The following is a 20,942-nucleotide window of genomic DNA, read 5'->3' as shown; positions in this document are numbered from 1 at the left end:
CAACTTCATGAGCTTGAATGTAGTAGCCCACCCAGGCCAAATCCACCAATTAAATTTGTTTTTCTCACATCATAAAAAGCCCAAAGTCAACCTACAGAACCTCAGAGTTCCTAAAGAGTTAATAAATGCACAAAAAACCTACTCAGCTCCATTCATTTTCCTCTGGTTGTTATTTTTCAGCTAGCTGTTCACATTTTGTAGCTGTCCTTTGATCAAGTTACTCTCATTGTTTTTAAGCAATCCGTTTCCAAGCACCAGTACAATTCTAAGGGATCAGCTTACCATGAGGCTTTAAAGCATTGACCAAATCTGGATTTGTTCTCAGCATTATCAAAATACCAAAATTACAAATACGTAAGGAGTAAAATTGAGTGAAGTTCCTCACCAACAGATCTGTTTACAGGTAGATGATTTAGTCTAGCTTTTCTGTTAGTAAGCTAATACAATCACTTAGAAACCAACTTTCTGCCCAAAGTTACATAAAAAAGACTCTTAGTATTTTAAAAAACATCAGCAAACAATCAGAATGCACATGGCACAGTTTAAACTATTAAAGCTATGTAGCACATCCAGTTCAGAAATTTTGGAGTTCCTGGGGATACAAATTTAGAACCTGCCTACAATTCCAAAACCTAAATGCATTTTTCCCCAGAATGAGGCAGCAACTGGGGGGTGGGGGGGAAGAAATGGCCTTTCTCACTTTGGTAAGACAGTACAACAGAGATCAAGAGGCTTATGCTAAACTAACATATGTTTTTAATGACATTTCATAGCAGCTCACCTTTGTGGAAAATGTGTAGCTTATGGGGGGGGGAACTTTGGGGGAAGAAATGGTGGACTTAAGACAACTCTGCGAAAAACAGAGTGATGACCATGGGGCAATGAAGAGCTGGCGAGTAGACTGGTTCTTCGATAATTAATTCCTCTCCAGACAATGAGAGCACCTAAGGCTGTCCACAAGTCCTTGCAGGTAAGGTAGCAGTCTGGTGGATTTAGCACTCTGGGAGATGTGGAAATAGCCATCTTGCTCAAACTGTGGTTGACGTCTTTGGAAAGACATTAAGCTTGTACGCTTTCTTTCTAATCACTTTCAGAAATTGCTTGTTAACTGTTTTTCAACTATTATGAACCTTTGGATTGACAGGTTTTATAGCACCAGGTGAGTTTCTTTCAATCTTTTAGGGAAGAAGTTTTAACTACAAGTTTAAGCATTTTTTTAAATAAACAGCAAAAGGGTGATTGACATTCTGATGTTAGAAAGCTACAAGTAGACTAAGGGTCCAGATAAATTTGAAATAACATTTTAAATTATAAAGAATTCTTTCCATAGGAAAATATTTTTGATTTTTTAAAACCATTTTCTCTTTTCTGTACCTTCTACCTTGTCTTAGTTTTTTCCAAGTTTGTGTTAATTTTTACTGTTGTTTTTCAAAGTTGTCCCCAACAAAAAGAGTAACTAGCAAAATGTTGAAAATATCTAAAAATTCTCTGAACGCATCTAACATATGAACAGATAAGCTTTGTCCGTTGTTGCTATTTGTGGAACTTGACATAATCAAATGAACAGCAGAAAAGGCAGCAGAAGAACACACTCAGAAAACTTGATGCCTTTTCACACATACTCTTCTCTGGCCAGAAGATGCCTACCTTATTGAGGTAGGAAATACAGTGATCCACGTTATCACTCCAGCAGACAGTATTGTCTAACAACTCATGAAAGCTTCCCTGTGGCTCCAAAGAGTCAGTGAAGTGGGCTGGACTGAATGCAGTCTCAGCTGATGAAAAATCCAGCTCAGATATATACTTGCTCATGAAGCGTTGTTCATCTACAAGGAAAAGGACAAATAAAATACAAAAAGATTAAATGGGGTTATGACAATTAAGAAGAAAGAGGAGTCCAGGGATATTGAAAACCAGTATCGTAGTTGGGGGTCCCAATCATAAAACTCTGTTAGTCCTAGGAAAGGAAATGTTTTCTAATGACTCCAAGTAGGGAAGAGGAATGTCCAGGTTAACCTGCTCCTATCAAGAGACATTAATTTTGTTCCACACATTTGTGTTCTGCCACTAATACACAAACAAGTGCAGGTCTGAATGCAAACCATTCACTCATGCATACAGCACAGCAGATGGCAGCACTACCAAATGTTAGGGATTCCCTTTCCAAAAATACTAGGCATTTGGATGGAAGTCCACTAAGAAACTTATAGCAGATAAAAAGTTAAGATGGGCAGTTGAAAAATATCCTCTAAAAAGGTAACAACAAATCACTTCTGTATTGCTGTTATGAAAATTATATAGATGAAATTAATGAAGTGCTGAGTGCAAATCAAGGGAATGTGGAATGAATACAGTAACTACATTCTGCAAACCATAATCTCAAGCTTTCCAATAATCAGACTGGGCTTTCTTCCCAGGTACAATAATGTAGATACTTCCATGACACTCCTTTTTCTTGTCAGAAGAGGAGGAAGAGTTGGTGGTCATAAAGCAACAAGCACAAAAGCCAACTTGCTGTACTAGCAGATGTCAGACGAAGATTAGGGACACCCAAACTCAAACCTCCATTCAGGCAATGAGTCTTATAAGGTTCCTGTGCTTGGGGTGTTTAACAACTGGATTCATACATCGCATTCACCCCAATTTACCAAATAAGCCAAAATATGTTCGGGTTCATACAATATGCTCATCTAAAAACGTGGCTTACTAACCTCAACAGCTGGTTTTAATAACATATTGTACTCAGTCAAATCCCTATGAATGGAATGATTATATTAGGTGTGAACCTTGTGTACATATTTGCAACAGATTAACAGGACTACTCCTGTGGAAGTTCAGCATGCTACGAATAATCTCTTTATTCTAAGAACAGAGCAGTCAGCATGCATAGCTCTTCAGTTCCCAAAGGAAGGGTGAAATGAAATCAACCAAATGAGCAAATATTGATGGAGAACTAAACATTAATAAATATTTGTTCCTAAAATGCCTTTCCAATTGGGATTAGACAGTTACCTGCTAGCAACTCTGCTCTTGGTGTGGCTGGGATGTTTAAAGGTTCCATTTTCTCCTTAGCATTCATTCAGACACCTTCAAAAAAAAAAACCACCAAGACATTCTTGCATTCCTTTACAGCATGCTTAGATCAGCAAAGAATCAATAATCAAATCTCTTCAACACAATAGCAACTTGAATATATCCTATTTTTGTAATTAATACTAAATTGTTGATGTGGCTATACCGGACCTCACTGCATTGTTTCATTGTACTCTGCCGTGATCAGAACCCAATTTGACATGCTGGCCCATAGTTAATGACAGTGACAAATGGAAACAAGTTCATACTCCCTCATCTGTCCTTGGCTGATACTGAAAAGCTGAGTAAGGTTAGGTTGTGTGAGTATTTGATTGGGAGACCACAGGAAATCCCAGGGCTCAGAAGTTAAATTTCTTTAGAAGTTGGGCTGTAAGCACATTAAATAATAGCACCAAAGTTGATACAATAGTCCAGATTACATTCAAAGGAGACTAATCTTCACTGAACAGATTACCGTATGTCATAGCAAGCATATTGCTTATGTTTATAGATTATTTGGTTTACACTACTGTAGTGAATGCTCCTTTGAAGGTACAGTACACTACTGTATGACAGCATGCATATTGATCAAACTATATGATGTTATTTAATGTATTTACATATCAACTTTTAAAATTTTACAAAGCAAAAATATGAGCAAATAGTAAAGGGCTTATATCCAGAGCTTTCTCTGTCCTTATCTGATCATCTCTCTGCATCAGATTGAAACATGACTGCTATCTTTTCCAACAATTTTATTAATTTGGAAGAACAAATATTAAAGGATCCAAGTATGAGTGCTTTTTTTTCATTCCAAAACTGTGAAAGCGACATTATACATTGGAATGCAGTGGCTAAAAATTTTGAAATCTGTATTTTTCTTTCTTTAGGTATTTCTTCCGATCTCTGCATGAAAAGGCTTAACTAGAAAGCATCCAAGCTAAAATTTTAGGGAGAGAAACCACTTTTGAATCTTGCACATGTACATCTTTAAAGCCAAGTGAACCTTAAGTTGTTGACATCATACTGAACCAATTTTTAACCATAGTTTATAAAAACATAATTGACTGGGTTTAACACAACTGTAACAAGCCAGCTTTATTTTAGTCACAATCCACATTTATGGCGGCAGTCACAATCAAATTTGTGAGTTTAAACAATTTTCAGTTCTCTCCTCCCCTCTCACTCACACAACTACCGTATAACAAAAAGCTGAAGGATTTAGAGTTCTAGATCCATCCCTCATAAACCTAGTTTTCCAAGTAGCCTAGTGTTTGTACCGCTTATATCGTCCAAAGAAAACTATAATTAAAACAATTAAACTGTAGAAATGTCTATAGAAATTATCAGTAAGTTTTCAACGCGATTTAAAAGGCGAAGTATGATAATTTAGCCCAATCTAACAAGTTTAGAGCGTCTCCCCCAATGCCGGTTGTTGAAAAGCCCACCACGCCGTCCCTCAGGCAATCAGCCGAGACTGGCCACCTGCAATTGCATTCCTTTTGAACGTCTTTTCTAAAGTCCCCGCCCTTCTGCCACGCTCTGCGCTATTGGATGAAATCCGGGTTCGGGAGGCATTCTGCTTTGAAAGCATGCTGGGATGTGTAGTTCTACATCGATTTGCTAGATCCGGTATCTGTGATACAGAAACAGTGAAAACAGCAACCTCCTTATTGTCTTCCCTCAGCTTGGGAAGGGACGAACCTCAGCATTTTCACAATCTGCTCTACCCGCAAGAACACCAAAATGATAGCTGTGAAAAACCCTTGAGCTCAAGGATCGAATCTGCCGAGGGAATGACTTGGAAGATAGAGCCAAGATAGTAACTGCTTTAAAACTTAGAATCACATGAGATGGGAATATATGGCCATAAACTATCGGATACCATTTATTTTAAAGAACGTCTTTATCTTTTAACAGGGAAAGAATAAACTATCTGACAGAAATAAAGGTCATTAAGAACTGAAAAACAGTCCTCGACTTATAACAGTTCATTTAGTGCCATTCAGTTACAACACTGAAAAAGGGACTTATGACCATTTTTCACACTTACAACCACTGCAGTATCCCCAGTCATAGGATCCAAATTCAAATGCTTAGCAACTGACTCGTATTTATGAAGATTGCAGTGTCTGGGATCATGTGATCTTTACAAGCAAATGGAGAAGCCAGATTCACTTAACAACCACGTTACTAACTGCAATGATTCACTTAACTGTGGCACAAAAGGTCATAAAATGAGGCAAAATTCACTTAACAAATGTTTCACTTAGCAACAAAATCTTTTGGCTCAATTGTGCTCGTAAGTCAAGGACTACCTGTAAGCAAAAAGCAATATATGCAGGCAGTGCTTTTTTGTAAAAGAAAAAGGTGCCGGAACTCACACGTCATACAACCCACCTTGCCTACCCTACAAGGTTCCATCCCAAAAAGGTGCCGGAACTCCGTTCTGAGCGTTCTATGAGAAAAAAAGCCCTGCATGCAGGGGATAAGACTACGAAGGCCCCGGTTCACAGGATCAGCTCAGTAACTAGTTGAGTTTCTATAATGTATCAACCAGAAACCAATTTACCTTGTGGCTCAGTGCTGAATACAAACTGTATGTGTAACCCAAAATTAGGGTCTTAGTAGTTGATTGCCCAACTTACCTTGTATCATTGCCAACTAAATGATTTCCTTTCACAGCAGCTTAGGAGGAACAACTGCTTAATCATATGTACTGTATGACTATGCAAGGTTGCAGCTCAACTGAACAGAACTGTTTTTCAGTGATCGCTCAGGAATGATAAGTATGGTAAGACAGAACCAATGTGGTTGATCCCATAAGAATAAAGAATCTTGGTTCTTTGTATTCACTTTCCTGTTTTTCACTTTCACTTTTCCTGTGAGCACCTGCATGATTCTCTACATTCTTATATAAATCACAAGAATCTCTGCACAGGATCTAATAAACACACACTGCTTTATAAAAGCCTTACTTGTTTTATACCTGTTTTACATGAGCCCTGTGATAGAGGATTGTAAACCAGATAGTAACCGTTTTCCAACTGCAACTGGAGCCGGAATTTGGTAGGAGTAAAGTTGGACAACAGCTGAGGACCTTTTCCAGATCAAGAAATGGAACCTGCCCAACAACTGCTAAGCTTGTAAGCCGCCCTGAGTCTTTGGAGAAGGGCGGGATATAAATGGAATTTAAAAAAAACTAGAGAACAACTGACGAAGTTAATTAAGGTGTTGGAAAAAATATCTGTTATGGACATTGTGTGTACAAACTGGTCTGGTTTTGCATCTTATGACCTGAATAGTTTTAGTCCACAGGTTGTATTTTTAAACTGGCTATACTCAACACACCCAGAAATGGAGGAAAAAGTCATCAGGATAGGCTTTTGCATACTACAGAACCCTTTTGGAAATAAAAATTAAAAAAAGAATATCCACACCATACAAGTCAAGGTTTAATTTAAATCTATTTAAAGAATACTGTAAATTAGGAAAGAAAACACAGATAGGATAACAACTGGTTCCCAGCGTGAAAAGGTCAAGAGACTGGCTTGTACAAACAGTGCTGAGTGGCTTCTTTGGAGCATTCCTTAAGAGAAGAGCTACTTAGATAGATATTCCCTGGCAGTTGTAGTGAGTTTGATCAACCAGACCCATTTCCAATTCACTGTTATAATCCATGATGCCACAAAGCATCTAAAGAAGACTATAGATCCCTCAAGGTTCAGCTGAGGAAGGGGAGACAGTAGGCATAGGTGGAGTCTCTTTCTGTACCAGCTCCGGTTCATCTTCACCATCGTGTGGAGGATGGACAAGCACCTTGTCTAAGATGCCAAATTCCTGAGCTTCCACAGGGCTCATGTAACGATCTCTCTCCATTATAGCCTCTGTAAAGGTAACATATTTTAATATAATCTTGGTTAAATACAGATAATCATTAATTCACAAGTACATTTACTAACGTGCCTATATACATTTACTCCCGTGCAAGACTTCAAACCCAAGTACATAAACTAGGGCAGCTTCAGATATGTTCCCAGAATTCCCAAGAGAGGGAAATTTCTAAGAGGAAAGAAGGGAAGGAAGAACTTTATTAATTGCAGAATAGGCATCTCTCCCAAACCATGAAATTCATCCAGGTGCCCAAGCAAAGGACAGATGGAAAGTGGTGTAAATGAATGGCTCCTGTCTTAACATACTGCAGTCTGAAAAAGCTGACTTTTAAAAGTGGGATGCAATCTAGGCAGGAGGTTGGCCTTCCTAGACTTAGCTACTTGCAACTGCTCCTAACTAAGACATAGGTCTGGCTCTTCCCCAGCCCTTCTTCCTGTGGTGGAGTATCAACTTCTGGTTCAACCTCAGGGGAATGAAACTGCTTACCAATCACATCCAGGTTCTGCTTGGTGTGTTTGGCATAGATGCCATTGATCTGTTTCTTCAGTTTGAGGATTTCCTCAGCTTGAATGGCAATATCTGTAGCTTGGCCCTGTAAGTGGAAGCAGACAGAAAATATGCAAGGCTGCCTGCTAACCACATTTTAAGCATAGCTAAGGACTAGAGGTATGTGAGGGGAGCATACAATCTCATTCACGTACCCGCCCACCTCCATTTCTAACTTCACGCGATCATTGCAGGTCACCATAGCAATGGCTACATGGAGATATACAGACATCTCTAGTTGGAAGCAGCAAGGCCAAACTTACCCGGGCCCCACCAGAGGGCTGATGGATCATAATGCGGGAGTTGGGCAGGGAGTGGCGCATGCCTGGTGATCCTGCAGCCAGCAGCAGAGAGCCCATGCTAGCTGCCTGCCCCACACACCATGTGCAAATAGGATTCAGGATGTACTGCATGGTGTCATAAATAGCTAATCCTGATGTCACTGCACCACCTACAAGAAGAACCAAGTTTATTCCACTATAGTGATTCTCAGATTTCTATAGAACAGCCTCAGTAATCTAAATTTTCAAAAAACCAAAAAAAAAAAAAACCCCAACCCTGAGCATTTTTCAAGATAGCTAACAAGGCTTATAAGGAGCATATAGGTAGTTCCCAACTTACAACCACAACTGGAACTTTCTTCCTTAAGCGAAGCGATCATTAAGTGAGTTGCACCCACAATTTTTGCCACAATTGTTAATAACCATGGTTAAGTAAATCTTAGCTTCTCTCTTTGACTCTGCTTGTTAGAAGCTGGTTGGAAAGGCCACAAATGGTAATCACCTGACACTGAGAAACTGTAAGCATCCTAGCAACATGCTAGTTGCCCAAATTTTGATCATGTGACCATGATTATGATGGCCACAAGTATGAGGACCAATTCTCACTTTTTTAGTGTTGTTGTAACCTCAAATGTTCACTAAACAAACAAACAAGTCAAGGGCTATTTGTAAAAGAAAGCATAGTGAGGAAAAATTGTGACAATACATGCTTGCCTTGAAACATGGCTGGATTTGTACAAAATACCAGGCTGAAAAGAAGTTAAGTTTATGGCTTGTAAATGCTCTACAAAACCAGCCAGTGTGGTTAGTTCATGGCACGGGTGTCAAACTACCGGCCTGTGGGCCACATGCATCATAGCGAAACCGCACCTACCCGTGCTGGCAATGGCAAAAAAGTTACAATACATCACAACACATCACATGACGTTGCGAGTTTGACACCCCTGGCCTTGAGCAAACAAAAGATATAGGCAGGTGGAGTTGCTAGGATGGAGAGAATGTATTCCTCTGTAGCGCCTTCATTTTAAATATCACTCACCTGGGCTGTTTATGTACATATGGATGGCTTTCTTGTTGCTTTCTGACTGCAAGAAAAGCAGTTGTGCAATGACCAAGCTTGCAATACCATCATCAATCTGTACAGAGATCACACAAAGCAATGAATTAGAGCATAAATTGTAAATTCAATTTCCCAGTCTCTTTGCTTTCTTTGAAGTGGCCAGCCCAAAACCAGAAAGGGAATCTCACCAGCTCAGTCACTCTAAAAGAGAGAAGCTGGCTTCAAGATGGTAGCCCAGATCCAGGCCTCCAGAGCAATACATTGTTTAAAATTCAAGTGACATTTTAAAAAGTGAATAATTGGAAATCAATATCCTAAGGAAAGCCAATACTACATGTACTTAGACCTTTAAAAAAGGAAGAAATTAATATTATGGTAAAAAAATACTCCATATCCTGCACTATATATGTTTATGCAAAACTTTGCTTTTTTTTAAAGTCTGCATAATTTCCTCTAGATTTGCTAGTTATGGAGTAGCCTAAGACTTGTCTGTTGGTATGAGGAAGCTTCCTCAAGGTATTTTTCTGGGTGCTCAGATTTCAGCAAGCATCGCCTACATGTTTTACATTTATGAATAGTAGAAACCTATTCAGTACAAACAACAAGTTCCTCAAAATATTGGGCAGTCTGGTCTTATTGCCTACTCTGGAAGTATTTCATATACTTACCGGTCCCATCACACAGACAATGCGCTCTCTCAGAAGGCGAGAGTAGATGTCATAGGCTCGCTCACCACGGCCCTGAAACAGATTAAAGGTCAGGACAAGTATATCCCAGATACAAGAGTGGAGAAGAGCCCTGATATCTTGCAAGAAGACTCTGATACTACCTCAAATAAACTGTTTCCTGCTGCTCAGGTTAACTGAGGCAAGATTCTTCACATACAAATAGAATTAAGCAGCCCTGAAAGGTATCAATGGAGCTATGCAGAAAGGAATTGAAAGAAGGATCAACGATCAAAACAGATCCTACTATCAAGGGTTCTTAAGCAGAGTTGGTGCATTTTCTGTCATCCTGGTAACTGGATGTTTCATTTGATTCTCCTTTTTGTGACAATGAAAGACAATATAAGGCAAAATATGCAGGGAATAATTGATCTCATCATTCAGTAAGGAACATTTCATTAAGGAACGTAAAGGAAATGGAACGGCAGATCAGTCTATTTGCAATAATATTTAATTTTCTGGAGAATTTTCTAGTTATTACATCTCCATTAATTTTGCATTGATGTGTCCATACCAGCATGTTTCAACTCTTCCCCTTTTCCCCAATGACTTGCCATGTGCCTGAAGTAAAATGTTACCTACCAACAGAGAGTAGTCATATTTAGAAAATGATACCCACTTACCGTCTGTTCCACTACAATAGGGATGAGAGGAATGTAATTCCTGGGAGTTTGATGGAGCTTCCGGGACAAAGTGAGGCTGTGGCATCCCAGCCGTATAGGGTGCTAGGAAGAATGAGTAGTTAAATACATTGACGTTTTTTTACCATTTCTGATTTATCATCCCAGCCTGATTCTCACTCCTAGTTGGGTCTCTTTCTCAAAAGATAACAGGTGTATACAAACACAAATTCACATCCTGAAAATGAGGGGAGCAAAACACCTTGCCTGAGTGAAAAGACTTCAAAGAGCTAAGCAAAAAAATAGTTCTCTGGGTTATTTTTATGTAGAAAACAATGCACAGTTTTAAATCAATTTGTATGCCACCTGACTTACCAAAGTAACTCTAACCTACCAATGTAATTCTGGCCTACTATCTAGAAGGGCAGAAAAGTATTTATGAGAAGGATGACACCATGTATAAAATCAGAAAGAGCACTCTGCAAGAGTAATCTGACACAAACCAGATGTATATCAAATTACTCCCATAATTCTGCAGTGAGAGCTGAGAAAAGGTAGTCTAAAAAAGATTTTTATCTATTTGCATAATGCATCAACCTATATTGTACACTTGTATTGTGAGCTTAAATGGACTCCAGAAGATGGTAGAGGACAGGAAGGCCTGGAGGAACGTTGTCCATGGGGTCGCGATGGGTCGGACACAACTTCGCAGCTAACAACAACATGCTTGTATACTTAAATACTTGTATACTTGAAGATTTGAAATTTCAAGACAGAAAATAAAGAATACCTTCTTGCACTATATTATCTATGCTGCCACAAAAAGCGGGAACCATTAGATGAGGATCTTCAGATTAAACAAAACTACAGAACTATAAAGAGCTACAGGGAAATAGTATGTACCAGCTTCTATAAAATGTGCCAGCATAACTGGAATGTGACTATACCGATGCAGGGTATTTTACTACGGGGGCAGGGGTGGGGTGGGGGTGTAAAGATTCATTTCATATCCTGCTTCTGGTTTTCAGAAACATCTGACCAGTAATATTTGAAAACTAGATAGTGGGGAGAGTGACATTTGGTTGGTTTAAACATATTTGTAATTATTTAACGCCGATTCTTATTTTCCAGAATACTTCAGTAAGTTCAAGGAGGGGAATGTCTCGCACCAAAGATCTTTTCAATAGTTTATCTCCCACTCTGCTTCCCTCATCCGAGCGCCCCAGGTCAATGCTAAACGCGACCCGCTGCTGCAAAGCTTTTTACACATGCATTTGCCCTCACCAATATTCTCTGCAGCATTCTGCCCCGGAAGATCTTTCCTTTGATGCTTCCCACGTGCTAGGAAGCGGGGTGGAGTATAATCGCAATCCGTCGCAGGCGCCGCGTCGCGATGTATCATGGGAAATGTAGTGCCAGCGGCCTAGAGGCTAATATAGTTTGCTTGCTTTTTCATCGCCTTCCCTTAGTAAAAGAACATTTCGGTTTTTCAGAAATGTAAATAGGCGCCTCCAGATTCTCGGACACATGCTGAGCTATCTTCGTTCGTAGTTTTTTTTAAATTGTAACATTTCTTTTATAGAAAGGGCGTTTAACGTGTATCGGCAAACGTGAGCCATAGAATAAGTGCAAAAGGATCGATAGAAGAGGATCGCAATCTTTCTTGTGCTGGTGTTCTCACCATAGGTAACCGCCTCAAGGGTCTCTCGCACACAATTTTTTCCTTCCTCAACTCCAAAGGTTTTTTTTATTTCACAATAACGGCCACACCCAGAAAATGCAAACATTACCGTGGTGGTTAGATGTACCTGGTAGCAGAAACTGCAGAAGCGTCCCATGAGGACCTGAAAGTGCATTGGGAACCTCAAGTAATTTGGGCCTCGGTCCTAAAAAAATCACTGCACCTCAGTGAATATCTTGAATTAGACTCAGAAAGCAACTACCAACCAATGCTGTTGTTTCAACAAGTGATGACATCACACTCCAGTATGGTCTCTCCAACTAAGAGTGCAAAGCTGATAAAAAGTCAACCTTGTGACTGTCTAGCAAAAATGCCAGATCTGGGAGAATCTTCTTTAAGGGGAAATTTAGCCACTTCCAAAATAGCCAGGTTCTTTGAACTCTGAAATCTAGTCCCTGAAATTAACAGCAATTCAATTTTGTCCAAATTTAACTTAAGCCTTTTTCCCCACATTCAACCCCAGCGTTCTGGAGATACCCATGGCAGATTTTTAGGAAATATGTACTTTACTGGTAGTGTCCCACTCCAAACTTGTATATCAACAATTACTTTTCAACAGCTTTATATAGATATTTGATAATGTGGTAGATAAGAAAGATCTTGAGGGCAGAAGTCCCAAAGTACAGTATTAATAGCATTCACTCTGGTATGAGCAGAATAATTACAAAGCAATGCCTCTAACATTCAACTCCTTCCAGTGCTCCCAAAAGGTTCCATGATCTAAGAAATCCAGGAATCAGATGGAGGAAGGCCACGATCATCCTCTCTCTCTCTCATGACTGCTGCTGGTCAAGCCTGGGGCTGAATCTAAACCAGAAAAGATGTTGATAAGCATATCTTTTTCTAAGACAGGAATGCACAGCTGGAGGGGCATGCCAAGCTTTTTGCAATCTATTGAGGTCCACTTTCCAAAAACATGCCAGGGGCTCCTTAGGAAGAGGTTTTACCGTTTCAAAAGGTGGTTTGGGCTTTCCTGTTTTGTTTTTACTGTTTTTATTTCATTGTTTCTACATATCATTTTTATCCTTGGATTGTGAGCTAATCAGAGTTTGGTTTAAAATGGGCAGCGATATACAGTAAGTGTTTTAAATAAATAAATTGGGATGATTCAAAAAGTCAGACTGGAACGGAACAGACTTAAATGGGCACTTCAGAAATAGTTAGAATTAGGGTTACAGATAAATGACCACAATATGTAAGAATTGCAACTCTTATGACATTATGGTTTTGTTAACTCCTTAATGTTCAGAAACCTTTTGGAATGTAGTACCACTATGAAATCCAGATCTGAGAACCATTCCAGCCCAGCAACCTTAGCAGTCAAGCAGGTCTAGAAAATCTTGATGTGATAAGAACCAGAATTTACAAAAGAGTTCATATTATGAGCAATCCATTTTGTGGAATAGGATCTCTAATGGTTTCTCAAATACAGACTTTTGCTCAGAATAAGTAGCTGAATAATCTATGTCTATTGGCACCCTCTGGTTTCTGGAATTGGCTAAATGTATTTCCCGTGCAGAAGGGATTTAGGACACTTTATCTTGTGTTATAACTTTCATATATATTTTAGGCAGAAAGTTTAAAATAGAGTTTAATCAAGGAAAGATTTCTCTGAGGGTGCTAGGCTCTTACAAATAACTATTCCTCATATTATAAAGTTCTTGTTCCTGGTCGGATTCATTTTTCAGTTCTCATTGTTGGTCAAGGCCAAAAAGCCTGGGATATTCTTGATGCTTGTCATAGTTTTCTTTGGCTGCAAATCCAAGACAAATGAAATAACATTATGGTACAATCTGTTCCTCATGTAACAATTCCATGTAAGGAGAGCAACAGAAAAGCTCTCGCTCTGCAACAGTTCCTGTTTATGGTACATTCAGCCCATGGATCATAGAACACAGTGATAATTCAAAATGTAGGTCTCTAATCAAGGTCAGAATATGCCCTCCTACATTTCACAGATAGGCTTCTGTCTTGCAAACCTGTTCTCACCCCAGAATTCACATCTCAATACATTCCAGCAACAAGCAATAAAGGGAAATTTCCAACCTCTGAAATGCTGTTCTGCCACATATAATAATTTATTCAAAGCTTGCTGCAATAGCCTGTATTTCTGAGCTATACAAAAGGCTGTTGCTACTGTACTTTATGCTGCCTTCAGAAGGAAGAAAGCTTTCCAATGCACCAGCAATAAAAATTCCCTTTTGACTTGCAGCTATAAAACATGCTTACTGTTCAAACACAGGCAACAATCTTATCTTTCAAACTAGATATTGCAATGGGAAAGAAGAATGCTGAACATTGTAATAAAGAATTTCATACACCTGTTTTATGGTCTTAGCCTCTTGAAGAGGAACAAAAAGTAAAACAAGACACAGTATATGGAACTCTACTCTGAGAACCAAAAATGTTCCTTTATGTTCTCTCTTCCTTTCTAGTTACATTCAACCCCACAAAAATAAAGATGTGCAAAAGCGAGCTAGTGCGGCTTTCCACAAGCTGGTATCTTCCAAATTAATTGGGTTTCAGTGCATTTCTCAGTTTCTAAGTCTTATGAAACCTGTGGATTATGAACATTGAACTCCAGTATTTCAAGAGTGCACCACATTGTAGAAATTATGAATAAATACTTTTGCTTCTTAATAGCTAGTTTCCCATAACACATGTAGCCAGTTAGTTAATTAACCCAACTTTCTAGGTTTACAAGACACACTGAAGTGTAAAACAGCAATATAGGCTGTGCATACAAGACTTGCATACAGGTTTCTGATAACAGTATGTCATGCAAAGTCAGTGTTTGCATGCAGCTGAAGCTGCTATTAAAGACTTGGCAATTTTAGGTAGGCAGAGTAGACTTTGAGCAGACCCTTGTAAAGCTTCACAGTAAACAAGCTTATAGTATTCATTAAGTCTTAGGAAGAACAGGGAAACGCACATCATCCAAAGTCCCAAAACCTGCATGAGTCATTACAAACTATAAAAGCCTTTGAGAGCCTGTGTGATGTAGCAGTTAAGATGTTGAACGTGGAACATGGAGACTGGTTGTATTCGCCCTTGGGCATGGAAGCCAACGGGTAGTCTTGGGCCAATCATTCTCTAAGCAGGTCAGGCTCTGCAACAAGACAGTTGCCAAACAAAACTTTTCCATGCAACATGCATTGATGGCTTTGTTGTGTGAAGTTGACAAGTGTAGTGCAAAAGAACAGACCTTACTACCAAGTGGGACAAAGTTTAAGAAAAATGAATGAATGAATGAATATACACAAATCCACACATGCACAAATCTCTTTCCTAGGAGGACCAACAGCTACAGAATACTAATCTATAATTTTGTCCTTCCTTCCCCCCTTCTTTCTAACAAACTTCAAGAGTTTTTAAAACAGTTTGCAATAATTTTATATACTTTCAAGAAGCTAATCAAAATAGTGTACGTATAAAAGGCACATGGAGAAAGAAGTCATTTCTACAAAAAAGGAAAGGCCCAACTTTCAGCTTGTAACAGAATTAACAAAGAAAGAAAGAAAGAGCTTATTCCCCAGGTCTAGCAATGTTCTCTTCAGTTTTGTGGCTCTGGCAGTGGGTTCCCTTCCCTCCATTAATATCCAATTAGAAGAATTTCGGTAAAGTTGCATTTTGTTTTGGGTGTTATTTTACAACACCACTGCACAAAACTACAACACTGCCTACCGATGTCGAGAAGATCTGGTTATGTTAGCTTTGGAAGGTGGAGCAGCTGACTGGATACCTGTACAATTGTAATGCACCTGAACTGAGGAATTTCAAATGGTTTATGGCTGCTCTCTGCAGACATTTTGAAGACTGGCTGGCAGAGAAGAAAGCCTTGGAGCACATAAAAACAGTGAAGCTGAATACACTGAAGTCGCTGAATACACTGAAGAATTCAGAGAGTTGGCCAGTTGCCTTCACTGGCTGGAAGACATCCTGGTAAGCTGTTTCCAGGGTGGGCTCAACAAAGAGCTATATAATATTTGTGTAGCTCAGGGAGCCCCAGGATGGCTGTACGACTGGTGCCTGCTAGCAGAGGAAGTAGAGATCGATCAACACAAGCACCTACATCAGTGATGGTGAACGTTTTAGAGACTGAGTGCCCAAAACCCGGCCACACGAGGGGAGACCACACGAGGTTTGCCTGCCCCATTTTGCAGCACTGCCTGCTTCAAATGTGGTAAAAAGGACATAGAAAGTACATAGCCAGCTACCCCACATGCACAGCGGCTAAACAGAAGCAAGGAAAATCTCCAGGACTACTTCAACTAGTAGCCACTCTGTCAGCACCTTAGAGAGAGATCTCTATTGATTTTATTGTGGAATTACCTGAAAGTGCTGGAAACACTGTAATTTAGAAATTTGTTCTCTAAACAAGTTCATTTCATTCCATGCCCCAAGATTCCAACTGCAAAAACTTTAGCTAAACTTTTTGTGCAAAATGTATATCATTTTCATGGGGCCCCAAAATATATAATTTCAGATAGAGGGGTTCAATTCATCTCTAAGTTCTGGAAAGCTTTTCTAGGCTTGATGGGTTCTAGTCAAGGGTTATCATCTTCACATCATCCTCAAACAAATGGGGGGATAGAGAGACTGAACTCAGTTCTAGAACATTACCTGAGATGTTTCATTAATTATCAACAGGACAATTGGTGTGATCTGTAATCATTTGCTGAGGTGGCTTATAATAATGCTGTGTACTCAAGTACAGGTTTCACACCATTTCAAGTAGCTAATGGTCAAACATTTGTGGCCATGCCTGAACTCTCTACCAAGGAGCCTGAAATTCCCACCTTGCAAGAATGGATTAAACAGTTACAAAATACCTAGCCAGTAGTCAGGAAAGCTCTGGATGAAGCCAGAGAAGCCTATAAGACTCAAGCTGATAAATGGAGGGTGGAGACCGAGTATACCTTTCCACAAAGTATTTGCAGTCTTTAAAACCTTCTAAGAAATTAGGCCCTAAATTTGTAGGACCTTTCTCTATCAAACGCATCATCAATCCTGTGACGGTTGAATTGGACTTGCCCAAGAACTTATGGAAAATCCACCCTGTTTTCCACTGCAGTTTGCTCAAACCGGAGGTCACTTCTAACCTTAGATCTCCTGCACCTCAGGCACCCACACCTATCATGGCTGAAGGTGAACAGCATTTTGAGATTAAGGACATTTTGGACTCTCGACTCATGGGGTGACAAATACTTAGTAGTTTGGAAGAATCTTCCTTCTATCCAGAATGAGTGGGTGTACAAGAAACATGTTAGAGCCCCTAAACTTCTAAGACACTTCCATTCTCAATATTCTGATAAACCTAATTGATATGCCTGTATTGTTTGTTCCCCTTCCCCTTTTTTGTCATTTAGGTAGATTTCCCATTACTCTAGGGGGGGTGTATGTCAGGTCCCCAAATCCTTATTGTCTACCTTGCATATATATTCTTGTGCTTTTGTTTTGGGGCCTGCCATTCTAATGGAGGGAGGTGGGATATTTGTTTTCGCTTGGGATAACTTTCGCTTTTAACTTTTCCTCTCCCACTCTATACACTTGAGTAAGGAATGTGTCTCTCTTATCAGGGAGACAATTACAGAGAAACAAAACTGAGAAGACCTTGAGATGCACACCAACTGTGCCAGTTACCCGCATATCGTGCCACCTGTGGATTGGCTGGATTTCAAATGGACATTATGACTCTGTTGAGGAGGAGGAATATTACTGGTTTAACTATACCATTTAAGTGGGATTTTCCCCAGATCTCACCTTGACTGTCACTAACCTCTAATAAAAGTTTCCTTTTGAGACAATACCTGTTTCAAGAGTTCTGCTTTCTTGGGTGGTTAGCTGAGGTGGGTCCTTACAATAGCAGTGGCAGTGGCAGAACAAATGTCCAGAAAACAGAAGAAGTCAAATAACATCTTCATTACTTCCCCAGAGCAAATTCAGAGTAAAAACTGGATACCACAATAATTGTCATTGCTGTTGTAAATTTCATAAGGACCTTAAATTGAAAATCAATTTGTAGAAATGAATACTGGTAATTTATAATTGATCCCTGATATTTTAGCAATATTGTTTAAATGGGCAGTATAGGAAAAATGACTTTTATCTGTATACTTTTGGACCTGTGGCAGCACACATAATGTTGGAATGTTTTTATATTGAATAATTAAGGAAAAGTCAGTTTCTATCTAGGTAAATATAGGGATGCGGTGGCTCAGTGGGTTAGGACGCTGAGCTTGTTGATCATAAGGTCGGCAGTTTGGTGGGTCGAATCCCGAGTGCCGCGTAACAAAGTGAGTGCCTGTTACTCATTCCAGCTTCTGTCAACCTAGCAGTTCGAAAGCATGTAAAAATGCAAGTAGAAAAATAGGGACCACTACGGTGGGAAGGTAACAGCGTTCTGTGCACCTTTGGCATCTAGTCATGCTAGCCACATGACCACGGAGACATCCTCGGACATCCTCTTCGGCTTTGAAACAGAGATGAGCACCGGCCCCTAGAGTTGGAAACGACTAGCACGCATGTGCAGGGGAACCTTTACCTTTACCTTATCTAGGTGAATATATCATAGCCCACTGGGAATTAGTTCTGAAAGCAGTTATCTATTCAGAGAATGTTCATCAAATCATTCCTTGAATGGAATCTTCACAACTGCATTGATATGGAAGTAATATAAGAATGCAATGTGTCAGCTTTGTGTGTCATGTACTTTATGTTGCCAGTATCGCAAAAAACTGAAGCAAAGAGATGTTGGTAAAAAGACTTTTAGTACTGTATTAATTTTTATTATTGTATTTTGCTTTAGATATTCTGTTGTTTTAGAGAGAGAAATACTGTATGGGAGATGCTGTGGCAATGGAGGTGGCAAAGCGCGCTTACTTCACCACCCTCATTGCGTCCGCAGATAACCGCCCGGCCGCCCTGTTTAGAGTGGTCCGCTCCCTTTTAAATCAAGGGATGGGAGAGGACCCCTTACGAGGACGGGCCGAGGAATTTAGTAAATATCTGGTGGACAAAATTGCTCAGATTCGGGCTGGTCTGGACTCTGACTGGGCAGTATCTGACGAGAGGAAAACGATGAATTTGGCCGAGAACATTTGGGAAGAGTTTGATCCTGTGACTCTGGATGATCACGGGGAAATTAAGTGCCGCCACATGTTTGTTGGACCCGTGTCCCTCCTGGCTGGTCTATGCATCTCGGGAGGTTACACGAGGCTGGCTCCTAGCAGTTATCAATGCCTCACTGAGTGAAGGGTACTTCCCTGCCGCCTTGAAAGAGGCAGTGGTAAGGCCCCTCCTTAAGAAACCTGCATTGGATCCAGCTATTTTAAACAACTTTCGTCCTGTCTCCAACCTTCGCTTTCTTGCGAAGGTCATTGAGAGTGTGGTGGCACGGCAGCTCCCTTTGGTCCTGGAGGAAGCTGAGTATCTGGATCCGTACCAATCGGGTTTCAGACCCGGGTATAGCACGGAGACGGCATTGGTCGCGCTGGTGAATGATCTCTGGCGGGCCCGAGATAGAGGTTATTCCTCTGTCCTGGTCCTATTAGATCTCTCAGCGGCTTTTGATACCATCAACCACAGTATCTAACTGCGTCGTCTTGAGGGGTTGGGAGTGGGAGGCACCGTTCTGCGGTGGTTCTCCTCCTACCTCTCGGGCCGTTCGCAGACGGTGTTAGCAGGGGGGCAGAGGTCAAGCCCTAGGCCCCTTAGTTGTGGAGTGCCTCAGGGGTCGGTGCTCTCGCCCCTCCTGTTCAACATCTATATGAAGCCTCTGGGAGAGATCATCCGTGGCTTCGGGGTGAAGTATCATCAATATGCTGATGATACCCAGCTTTTCATCTCCACCCCGAACCAACCCAGTGATGCCCTCGATGTGATGTCCCGTTGCCTGGAAGCGGTACAGATTTGGATGGGAAAGAACGGGCTTCGGCTCAACCCGGCCAAGACTGAGTGGCTTTACGTACCAACATCTCGTTTAGTCCAAGAGGTTCCATCTTTGATTATAGGAGGAGAGATGTTACCTCCCGTTGATAGAGCACGCAATCTGGGCGTCCTCCTATATTCACGACTCAGTTTTGAAGATCATATTGGAGTCGTAGCTAGGGGGGCATTTGCCCAGATTCGCCTGGTATACCAATTGCGCCCCTTTCTGGACCGAGATGCCTTATGTACAGTCACCCACACACTCGTTACCTCCCGTATAGACTACTGCAATGCTCTCTACATGGGGCTGCCCTTGAAAACCACCCGGAGGCTTCAGCTGGTGCAGAATGCGGCTGCACGGGTAGTGATGGGAGCTCCCCGATACTCCCATATAACACCTCTGCTCCATGAGCTGCATTGGTTACCGGTTGCCCTCCAGGTGAGATTTAAGGTGCTGGTACTTACCTTTAAAGCCCTACATGGCTTAGGCCTGGGATACTTGCAGGACCATCTGCTACCGGGAACGAACTCCCATCGCCCAGTACGCTCACACAGAGGAGGCCTCCTCAGGGTGCCGTCGGCTAGATAATGTCGGCTGGCGAACCCCAGGGGAAGGGCCTTCTCTGTGGGAGCGCCAGCCCTATGGAATCAGCTCCCCCCTGAGCTTTGGATGGCCCAAGATCTCCAGTCCTTTCGCCGTGGCCTCAAAACACTCCTTTTCCACCTGGCTGACCTGGACTGACAGGCATTTTAATTATGTTTACAATTTTTAATTTATTTTTAATTTTTAATTTTAATTTATTGCACAGAGGACTTTAATTTTAATTTTATCTTAATTTCTGTAATTATATGCTATTGTTGTTAGCCGCCCTGAGTCCTTTGGGAGATAGGGCGGGATATAAGTCCCATTAATAAATAAATAAATTTTGTTGTTGCTTTGCTGCACTGCCACTGCCCCTGACTAATGTGACTGCTGGAAATTATTAAAACAATGATAAATAAATCATTAAAGTTTTGCATATGAAGTTGTATAAAATTATGAAATTGTGCAATGTTAACTGTCCATTTTTTACT

General features: G+C 40.6%; 2 protein-coding genes across 2 annotated transcripts in view; both read right to left on the bottom strand.

Moving 5' to 3' along the window:
• The window catches only part of LOC310634427 (afadin- and alpha-actinin-binding protein A-like), a gene marked incomplete at its 5' end in the record, with an annotated part of 28,561 nt that extends 25,482 nt beyond the window's left edge, over positions 1-3,079 (bottom strand). Inside the window, 2 exons of the mRNA XM_083352808.1 lie at positions 1,648-1,826; positions 3,013-3,079. Coding sequence (XP_083208934.1) covers positions 1,648-1,826; positions 3,013-3,079 — 246 coding nt within the window. The remainder of the gene's footprint in view (positions 1-1,647; positions 1,827-3,012) is intronic.
• Positions 3,080-6,512: 3,433 nt separating this feature from the next.
• Positions 6,513-11,514, bottom strand: CLPP (caseinolytic mitochondrial matrix peptidase proteolytic subunit). The gene is made up of 7 exons (XM_083352816.1): positions 11,483-11,514; positions 10,202-10,303; positions 9,522-9,593; positions 8,833-8,929; positions 7,776-7,963; positions 7,453-7,558; positions 6,513-6,959 (listed from the first exon to the last, which is right to left on the bottom strand). The coding sequence occupies exons 1-7, from the start codon at positions 11,498-11,500 to the stop codon at positions 6,790-6,792; spliced, it is 753 nt and encodes a 250-aa protein (XP_083208942.1). The 5' UTR covers positions 11,501-11,514; the 3' UTR covers positions 6,513-6,789.
• Between the last annotated feature and the right edge of the window lie 9,428 nt (positions 11,515-20,942).

Source organism: Vipera ursinii (assembly GCF_947247035.1).
Source record: "Vipera ursinii genome assembly, chromosome: 2".
NCBI classification, from domain to species: domain Eukaryota; kingdom Metazoa; phylum Chordata; class Lepidosauria; order Squamata; family Viperidae; genus Vipera; species Vipera ursinii.
Note: the sequence above shows the minus strand (reverse complement) of the source record. Positions and strands in the feature narration are given on the sequence as shown.

Excerpts from the sequence above, each read along its gene's own strand:
- CLPP (XM_083352816.1), bottom strand. Across the intron at positions 9,594-10,201 it reads CTATTGTAGTGGAACAGACG|GGCCGTGGTGAGCGAGCCTA; the intron begins GTAAGTGGGTAT and ends AATCTGTTTCAG. Across the intron at positions 7,964-8,832 it reads TATGTACATAAACAGCCCAG|GTGGTGCAGTGACATCAGGA; the intron begins GTGAGTGATATT and ends TTCTTCTTGTAG.